Genomic DNA, 10,686 nt, shown 5'->3' on the forward strand with positions numbered 1-10,686 from the left:
TGGCTGGATTATCTGTTTATTCCCCCCCTGCCCCCACCTACATAGGAGGGAGAGTGAAGGTCTACTGACAGCAGACAAATACTGCACTGTATGGCTGGAGAAGGCAGCAGCAAGTTCTTCTGCGTTGCTGGGCGCTGGGGTCGCACAATGTCACGTTTCACGACTCGACTCGTGTCACGACTCGATTCGGCCCGAGTCGTGGTGAAATTCACACTGCTTGCTCCCAGATAAATCCATCCTTCCTCTTCCCTAATTGAGGATTTCCTTTTATGTGCCCCTCTTCTAATTGCCTCCTCGGAGGGTCAGAAAGTGGGTCGACGCCTCTCCCGTTGTAACCCGTCCCCGAGGTTAACGGGAGGGCTTCTATCGAGCAGAGCTGATGGAGGGGAGGAATTAAGGGCTCTATGTTATGTTAAGCCCATCATTAAAGGACGGGCTTAAAAACCAGAAGGGGCTCTGTTTGTGCAAAAAAGGCGGCTACGGAAAGGAGGGGTGCACACTGCAGATTGGGATGGGGGGGCACAGAGAAGGGGGTCGGCACTTTCTCGGTGCATCGGTCCCCCGCCGAAAATGCCCCCACTACAGTTGTAATTTGTAGCAAACAGCCATTTGTGGGTCATTTTAAGTGGGGGAACCATTCAAGAGCAAGTGTCAAACCCGACCTCCATGGTCTGGATCCACTTTTGCGCTACTCTTTGTGGGGAAAGAGACACTTCCACTTGTAAGTCCATCTCTGAACGGGACTGACTTAACATTAAAGGGGAGTTTGGATGTGAGTCAGGGGTTCTCAAACTTGGGTCTTCAGGTGGTGCTAGACTACAGTGACCATCATCCACAGTGCGAGGGATGATCGGAGTTATAGTCCATCGACATCCAGGGGCCCAAGAATGTTTGCCCCGAGAGCGTGAGCTTGGCAGAGCCCACTCCTAGAGAGCTGAGCCTCAATGTGGCCAAGGCAAACCAACTCTCAGCTTCTCTAGTCTGTGTGAGTGTGAATTGCCCCCTTTGCTAAGCAGGGTCTGCCCTAGTTTGCATTTGGACGAGTTACATGCAAGGGCTATAAGAAATTCCCCTTAGGGGATGGGACCATGGCTTAGTGCAAAGGCATCTGCTTTGATACAGAAGGTCCCACGTTCCATCCTGGCAGCATCTCCAGACAGGGCTGGGAGAGACTCCTGCCTGAAACCTTGGAGAGCTGCTGCCAGTCAGTGTAGGCAGTCCTTAGCTAGATGGACCAAGGGTCTGACTCGGTATAAGGCAGCTTCCTAAGTTCTTTGGCAGTAATTCATTTTTACCTCATCTCCTCCCATAAAACTCAACAACCCCCTTTTCATAAAAGCTACACAAGCCAACATACATACAAGTGAAACAAGCCTGCATAATAAATACACTGTAACTGGAAACATGTTAAGGCCAGAAGCCAAGTGACTTTGGCCCACTATCTCACTTGCCCTGATGGAAGTAAGTAGCCGGCACTCTATTGCGTTATTCCAGCAGCCCAGCCAACATATTCCTTTTTGTCGTCCAGGCACAACTTAGGACATCTTGCCTTGAAGTTTCTGATGAGACTCTAAAAGGACACGCCTAAAAACTCTGCGAACTGAGCAAAGAGATGCTTTTAAAAGTGGCGATTCTCTTCTATTTAGCAGGGGGAGAGCAACTGGCCCTATCCATCCCTAGCACAGCATCCCTCCAGTGGCTGTTGCTGGGGTGTCATGTTTCTTTTTTAGATTGTGAGCCCTTTGGGGACAGGGAGCCATCTTATTTATTGGATGCAATGGCCGATAGTCATATGGGTTAGACTAGTGTGGATTAATGTATCCAATGAGATGTTACCGACAATAATGATATGGATTGTATTTTGTTTGGTTAATTTTACTGTATTATCATTCTTGTTTGTTGTGATGACTCGTCATAGACCAAAATAAACTGCATTCATTTGTCTTATTTATTTATTATTTCTATTTCACTCTGAGAACTTTTGTTGAAAAGCAGTATATAAATATTTGTTGTAGTCGTTGTTGTAGCACAAGACCATTCGTCTCTGGAAGGCTAAAACATGGTTTGTGGTCTTAACCTTCCAATTCGAATTATAGTCTGGATCCAGCCTGTGTTTTTAACAGGAGACACAGAGATGCCTCTGGGATGAAGGCGAGCCTTTCTTCTCAGTTACTGACATCTCAAGCAGGCATTCCCAACCAGATGTCACTGAACTACAACTCCCATCATTCCCAGCCACAATAAATTGTCCTTTTTCACACAACGCATCATCCACTTGTGGAATTCTCTGCCACAAGATGTGGTGACCGCCAGCAACCTGGATGGCTTTAAGAGGGGTTTGGATGACTTCATGGAGGAGAGGTCTATCAACGGCTACTAGTCGGAGGGCTGTGGGCCACCTCCAGCCTCAAAGGCAGTACACCTCTGAGTACCAGTTGCAGTGGTATCTGGTGGGCCACAGTGCGAAACAGGATGCTGGACTAGATGGGCCTGCTTGGGCCTGATCTAGCAGGGCTGTTCTTATGTTCTTATCACAGGCTGGGAACCCCTGATTTAGAGATATAGTGCCTTTACACATGGAGGTTTTGTTTACTGCTCATTGCTGCTATCAACCCAAAGACCTCTTCTAAAGGAAGTTGTCTACCTCCAGTCCAAGTGGTAAGGGTATGAAGTCACTCAGCACTTCCTGTGGTAGGCCCCACTTCATAGAACAAAAATATCACGTTTCAGGCCAAGTCAGAAGTGTGTATCAACTGGCATGAGAAGGTATCTGGGTCTATACAGAATTTGGAGAGGAGAGCTGGTCTTGTGGGAGCAAGCATGAATCGTCCCCTTTGCTAAGCAGGGTCCACCCTGGCTGCATATGAATGGGAGACTAGAAGTGTGAGCCCTGGAAGATATTCCCCTCCAAGGATGAGCCACTCTGGGAAGAGCAGAAGGTTCCAAGTTCCCTCCCTGGCTTCTCCAAGATAGGGCTGAGAGAGACTTGGAGAAACTGCTGCCAGTCTGTCTAGACCAGGCCTGCTCAACTTAGGCCTCCCAGGTGTTTTTGGACTACAGCTCCCATAATCCCCAGCCACAGTGGCCAACAGCCAGGGATTATGGGAATTGTCGGCCAACATCTGCAGGAGGACCGAAGTTGAGCAGGCCTGGTGTAGACAACTCTCAACTAGATAGAGCAAGAGTCTTACTCTGTGTGAGGAAGCTTCCGATGTGCCTAGTTTGTGCCCGTGATACCTCCAGAAAAAGATACGCACCTCATTTTGCATCAAGGTGGACCAACAGTCCTGTTAGGCGGGGGGGAAGAGGAGGAAGAGAAGCATCACCCTCAAATACTCACATGGTTCACGCTGGCTGGGTAAAACCACTTGATGCTTTCTTATCCCATCAAACAGCAGCTCTGCTCCTCCTCTGAAAGGCAGACAAAAAGCCATGATTTCATCTCTATTGTCTTGACGTTTCTATCCTGCTCTTCTGCCAAGGAGCTCAGAGGGGTGTACAGGGTTATGTTTAAGCTCACAACGACCTTGTAAGGTAGGTTGGCCCAAGAGAGGACGGACAGAGCCACTCAGTGAGTTGCATGGCTGAACGGAGATTTGGACTCCCGGCTTCCTGGTCCTAATCCAACACTGGCCCTCATTATAGAGCCCACAGATGAGCTTCCATTTGAAATTGCATGCACGCATACCAAAATCAACCCCCTTCCATGATAATACCAAACCTCATCTACACATCAGCCGTTCACAAGACCATAAACTGGGGCAGAGCCAACCCTGGTTGCATATGAATGGGAGACTACATGTGAGCACTGTAAGGTACTCCCCTCAGGGGATGAGGCCACTCTGGGAAGAGCACCAGCCTGCTTGCATGCAGAAGGCCCCAGGTTCAATCCTTGGCAGCATCTCCAAGAAAAGGCTGAGACTCTTGCCTGCAACCTTGGAGAAGCTGCTGCCAATCTGTGTAGACCAGGGCTGCTCAACCTCAGCTCTCCTGCAGATGTTGGCCTACAACTCCCATAATGCCTGGCTCTCAGACACTGTGATTGCGGATTATGCGAGTTGAAGTCCAAGATAAAGTATCGACGCTTTTGATCTTTGGTGCTGGAGAAGACTTTTGAGGAGACCATGGACAGCCAGGAAAACAGACCAATGGATCCTAGAACAAATCAATCCAGAATTTCCACTCGAGGCACAAATTGACCAGGCTCAAACTATCATACTTCGGACATATTATGCGAAGAAGACCTAGGTCCCTTGAGAAGTCCATAATGCTGGGGAAAGTGGAAGGAAAGAGAAGAAGAGGACGACCAGCAGCAAGGTGGATGGATTTGATTACGATATCAATGAATGCACCACTGAGAAACCTTAAAGGCCAAGTTGAAGACAGATCATCCAAAGCTTATGTTCTTATGTAAAAAGTAGTTGAAAATTCAGATCATGTATTGTTACACTCTAGTTTCTATTGGGTTGTACAGCTCAAGTGGTTACATCCACTTTTTGGTAGGAGGCTGGCTGATGCCCATGAGGTATGTCTTTAAAATTTTTGGTCTGATCAAGCCCCTATAGTAATTCATAATGTAGCTAGATTCTGCATGGCTACTATGAGAATTTGCCAACCCATCTTGGCTACTAATAGGGTATACTGTATTTACCTGAGCCGAATTTCCCCCTCCAAAGTTCGTTGATATAGGAAATCAGGAGGTCATCTTAAATTCAGAGTCGTCTTCAATTCAGGTAAATACGGGCATGTAATTTCATAATTTGGGCTATGTACTTAATATGATTATGCATATGCATATACCCCTGCTAACTTGGCAAAGAGGCACCTTTTAATCTGGCGATTCTCTTTTATTTAGCAGGGGGAGAGTAACTGGCCCTATCCACCCCTAGCAGTACCTCCAGTGACTGTTGCTGGTGTCTATCTTATGTTTCTTTTTAGATTGTGAGCCCTTTGGGGACAGGGATCCATCTTATTTATTCGTCATTTCTCTGTGTAAACTGCCCTGAGCCATTTTTGGAAGGGCAGTATAGAAATCAAATAAATGATAACAACAACAACAACAACAACAACAACAACAACAACAACAATATTTATTTGATTGATTGATTGATTGATTGGGCTTTAACCAGCTTTAACCACACCACTTTGGGCTTTAACCAGCATTTCGAATTGTACTTGGAGACAGACTGGCAGCTGGCATGGCTCTTTAAGAACTGCCAAGATGTGCTCTGTTCAGCAGGTCCTGGTCAGCAATTTGGCAGCAATATTTGAGATTTCCCAGACACCTTCAAGGGCAGTCTCACATACAGTGTTCTGCAGTAGTCAAGACACATAGCTGAGGCCCACAGAGAGCAGGCATCATCTGAGCCACAGTTGCACAACTTTGGTCCTCTTACAGAGGTTACTACAACGCCCATCATCACTATTAGCCACTGTGGCCAGGGATGATGTGAGTTGTAGTCCAAACCCAGCTAAGTTGTGCAGCCCCAATCTACGCATGCAGCTAAGAGGGTGAGATGCCACACACTGGTCCCAGCCATGAGTTCCTTGGTCCCCTGCCTTTTAGCATCAATATTCACGTGACAATGGTCTCATCTGAGAGGCTCACCATAGAACCCACAAAATATGAAGAGGGGAAATATTAACACAAGAGCCAGTCCCTTTAAATCGAGCTACGTGAGAGAAAATCTTTGGCTGTACAGCGAAAAAGCACAACGCCACCTTTGTCGCGCCGACTGCAATACTAGGCCTTCGATGCCGAGATCCTCCCAGTGACGGCTTCTGCTGGCACTGTACAGCTCCACAGAAAAACTGCTCTCTGACAACTGAAGTAGCAATTATTAAATGTGAGACAAATCTGGAGATTCATGCAGGAGAACAAGCCCGGGGATTATGGGAAAGAGGCCTCTCTCTCTCTCTCTGCCCGCCCGAAGTGAGAACAGGCTGGCACTTTGTTACCACAGATCCAGCGAGGAGAGATAAGGTCCTTCTGTGAGATGTGAGCTGGGGAAACTCAGCTGCAATGGATACACATAGAACCCTCATTTAGGCACTTCCAAGAAAGAGATGGGCGGGGGGGGGGGGAGGAAAAGGACCACACACTCTCCGCTTTGCGGGAAAGTCAGAAGCCTTTCAGAGCTGACCCTAGGCGAGGCAGTTCTCTCAAAGGTTGTGCTAAATGCATCAAGGGAGGAAGCTCTTTCAGTCGGAGAGATCCTCCAGGGTTTCTGGAGAACGCGTCCCATCCAAACAGTTTGAAGATTACTTCATTAATACTGTTTCCATGGACAAAACTGAGAGTAACTTAGGAACATAGGAAGCTGCCATATACTGAGTCAGACCATTGGTCTATCTAGTTCAGTATTGTCTTCACAGACTGGCAGCGGCTTCTCCAAGGATGCAGGCAGGAATCTCTCAGCCCTATCTTGGAGATGCTGCCAGGGAGGGAACTTGGAGCATAGATGCTCTTCCCAGAGCGGCTCCATCCCGAGGGGAATATCTTGCAGTGCTCACACATCAAGTCTCCCTTTCATATGCAACCAGAGCAGACCCTGCTTAGCTAAGGGGATAAGTCATGCTTGCTACCACAAGACCAGCTCACCTCACTAACTTGGGAGACAGAGACTGCAATAGGGCATTTACTATGCAGAAATAAGAGCCAAAGTCTGAACGTATTTGTTTAATTTATACTCCCACCATGATCCACTGGCTCTTTTAATGAACTATTTTCAATAAAGGTATGGTGCAGCAGGGAACTAACTTGCCTAGAGAGCAAGAGGTTGCCAGTTCGAATCCCTGCTGGTATGTTTCCCAGACTACGGGAAACTCCTATATCAGGTAGCAGCGATATAGGAAGATGCTGAAAGGCATCATCTCATACTGCGCGGGAAGAGGCAATGATAAACCCCTCCTGTATTCTACCAGAGAAAACCACATGGCTCTGTGGGCGCCAGGAGTTGACGGCACAACTTTACTTCAACATATATAACACACATGCACCATCAGCTGTATCAAAAATGGTCAAAATTAAGAGTAATCCAAGCCTTGGCCAATTTGCCTTGGATCTAGAAGCCAGCCCAAAGATTTAGGTGCCAGACAATGGATATTTGGCGAAATCACCAGACTTAGTGACAGATGTGTTGGTGGTGGTGGGGATACATGGGCTTCTCTTTATACCCCCTTTTCAAGGGTATAAACTTCCTGAGAACAGAAACAGGGCTCTTGGGACAAATAAAAAATTTATTTACTAGCTCTCTGAATATCCTAGTCTAAACACCACAGTTGTTTCAGGCGCCATGGCTCACTGGTGCCTGGGCTCTGTCAAGCTCTGCTTAACCTTCATTCAAGAGTGCTTCCAAAGATATACATAGCTTGCTCAACCACAGCTGGCTCTGCAAAGGACAAAAGGTTTCAAGCAGAGTGGTTCCGAGAGGCAGAGTGGCATAGTGGTTAGAGTGTTAGCAACAATACTCACAATTTATAGAGTGTTGAAAGTTTTGCACATATTACCACAAGAAGCTTGAAGTTGAAAGATATAGAGAATGATTCTTTCAAGGCCAGCCAGTGAACTTCACAGCTGGTCAGGGATACATACATGCATTTCCCATACCCAGGTCCACTACACCATAGTGGGCTTAAGGAGAAATGACCAACTGAATGGATTCTCCTCAGCCAAAAAGGGAAAGAGCAGCAAAGCCAGTCAGTGACTAGTACTGGTATTTGGTGCTTTATTTAAATCTGAAAAGGACAAATTCTGTCCTTTTTGTACTCACAGGGACTCCTAGGGCACCTTAAAAACCAACACATGTATTGCAGCATAAGCTTTGGTGGACCAGGGATACTTGAAGAAGAAGAAGAAAAAAGGATTGATCCACCTTTTACTCAGGATCAGTGATGCTTACAGGATTCTCTTGCTTTTGTATATGTATTCACACAAGCTGGAAGTGTGAATACATATAGCATCCTAATTCTATTCCAGAAAAAGCACAGCAACTGGAATGAGTGCATCACTCAGGGATACTCAGAAGTCATCTCTCTCACTGTATAACCAACTGCCACTCTCATGAACATGATCATCGCCCCACGCTCTCTCTCTCTCCCCCCCTCCCTCCTCCATTTTTCAAATGGTGAATATTTTACAGGGTAGTCAGTGCAGAAAAAGGAAAAAAAAAGGAAAGATTGTGCTATCGAGTCGGTATCAACTCCTGGCGACCACAAAGCCATGTGGTTTCCTTGGTAGAATGCAGGAGTGGTTTGCCATTGCCTTCCTCCTGCGCAGTATGAGATGATGCCTTTGCTGTTGTCACTGAAGTGAACATCTGCCTCCGGCACCTTCCTATATTGCTGCTGCCCGATAGAGGTGACTACAAATATATATTTACTAGGCATAGTCTGGGAAGCACACTGGCGGGGATTCGAACTCACAGCCTCTTGCTTCCTAGGCAAGCTGCTTCCCCACTGCAGCTGACAACAGCCTCTTAAAACTGAGTGTCAAACCACATCCTGCAAGTCAGGCGGGTTTTGATTTCTGTTGCAGAGAACAAGGAAATACCCAGCAGTGGACCAATGATATCCAACTTTTCCCCACCTATAAGTCTTCTGCTTTTTCCACACTTTGTAGAGAAAGGTCACATGGTCTCATTTTCCAGACATGGTCTCCCTGCCTTCCAGGTCCATCAGAGGTCCACCACTTTGTGCTGTTGGATAACAGACCAGCAGCATGATAAAGGAAGCAAACAAGCTATGCAGCCTTCAGCATTCACACTAACAATATCTAAAAGGAAAAAGGCTAGACATTTTCTGCCTGGCACTCAAATCCCCTGCCTATAAACCCCTAAATGCTAAACCAGGGATGTAGGGAGAGGTTCTGTTTGCCAAGCAGTGAAAACAAACTACTCTGCACTTGTTTAGAGTTGTAATTTAAAGTTAGACCAAACATTCCAGCATTGTGGTTGGTTGTTTTATTGTAATCCATCCCGACATTAAAAACAAAACATAATTCAAGGGATAGTCACCCCACTTTCAGCATACAGAATGCTATATCATTATCTCATGTAATATGTCCTAAACGTCTTCCTGTACTCCAGAGTCCCCACACTAAACACATACACCAAACACATCTTTATTTCAGTATTCCTCTTACTCACTCCTTGCCTATTCTACCACATAGTACTACTCATCAGCAGGTAAAAGCCGGATCAGGCCACCTATACACATCACTTCCCAACATTCAAGTCATGCAGTTTGCCCCATGCCATAGACACTGATGACATATTCCTATTTTCCAACAGCCAACTGAATCCTTCCCTTTGAAAGTTTCATTCAAGCATTACATTCAACACGACTCCAACCTGTGTACCCTGCTCGCATTATTGTTTGTGCATACATAGTTATTTACACATGATGCTTAGTCCACATACAGCAGTTTGCGAGATCTGGGCTCTACATTTCCAAGGGGTCCAGTCCTTTGAAAATGAACACATTACAATCCGTCACACAGATATGTGCATGATTAAATAGCACTTGCATCATATAGTGTGTGAATAGCCCATGAGTGTTTTCAAAAGGAGTGCCTGGAAGAAACCTCACCTGAAAACCATCTTGAATTTCTATCTCTCCACATCTTGCTAAAATGTACACCTCAAAGAATACCTCCAGAAGACTGTTTCAGCACCTGAACTAGTCATCTTCCCTATCTCTTGCCTTCCATTTCTCCCCACAAGAAGCTTTAAGTGTACCACCAAAGAACACACCTATCCTATCTTTGCCTCCCCTTACAGACCTGCTCAACTTAGGCCCCTCAGCTGTTTTGGGACTAAAATTCCCATAATCCCCAACCAATAGCCAGGAATTATGGGTGCTGTAGGCCAACATCTGCAGGAAGGCCGAAGTTGAGCAGCTCTGCCTTAGTACAAGCTATACTCCCCTGCTAACTTGGCAAAGAGGCACCTTTTAACAGGGTGATTCTCTTTTATTGAGCAGGGGGAGAGTAACTGGCCCTCTCCACCCCCAGCACAGTACCTCCAGTGTCTGTCTTATGTCTCTTTTTAGATTGTCCCCTTTCGGGACAGGGATCCTGCCAATTTTGGCAGGGCAGTATAGAAACTGAATTAAATAATATATAATATAATATAATATAATATAATATAATATAATATAATATAATATAATATAATCCCACCAACCCTCCCAAGAGGCTGCTCCCCAAATTATTGTGCTCCCATTCCCTGGACCCCAATAAACTCCCAACCTTTCCCCTCTGACCCCCAAGAATCAAGATACTCAACTTGTGCTGCTTCTCAGCTTATTTATGATCTGTTAATTAAGTCATCATTTGCATCCACACAATTGCATATTACAGTGTCATTTTTAACAGTTTCACTTATCTATAGAGCCTTTCTGAGGGGAAAAGAAACAGGAGAGAAACAAAAGGCTCCTAGAAACGAATAAACAAATAACTGTCCAAACTCAGCCAAAGGAGACTGGGGATTATTGGGGTGGGGGAGGCAGAGAGAGCCCCAGCCCAGAAGTTCTGGAGCGACCTCCTCGCCCCCCAGACACATCCACACACCAACGCGGCGCCCCTCTTACCCGAACTCCAATTGCACCGACACGGGCGCCGCCATCTTGGCTAAGGGAACGGCGCTGCCCGCACCGGAAGCGCCCCCTCCTTCGCATCCGAGTTCC

The 10,686-nt window shown here is 46.4% G+C and overlaps 1 protein-coding gene across 1 annotated transcript in view; it reads right to left on the bottom strand.

Annotated features, from left to right (window-relative positions):
* Positions 1-10,686, bottom strand: part of URM1 (ubiquitin related modifier 1) — a 29,420-nt gene extending 18,734 nt beyond the window's left edge. The window contains exons 1-2 of the mRNA XM_053282609.1: positions 10,591-10,686; positions 3,341-3,411 (exon numbers count right to left, since the gene is read on the bottom strand). Of these exons, the coding sequence (XP_053138584.1) occupies positions 3,341-3,411; positions 10,591-10,625 (106 nt within the window). The 5' untranslated portion in view covers positions 10,626-10,686. The remainder of the gene's footprint in view (positions 1-3,340; positions 3,412-10,590) is intronic.

The sequence above is a fragment of the Hemicordylus capensis genome, chromosome 17 (genome assembly GCF_027244095.1).
Source record: "Hemicordylus capensis ecotype Gifberg chromosome 17, rHemCap1.1.pri, whole genome shotgun sequence".
Taxonomy (NCBI): domain Eukaryota; kingdom Metazoa; phylum Chordata; class Lepidosauria; order Squamata; family Cordylidae; genus Hemicordylus; species Hemicordylus capensis.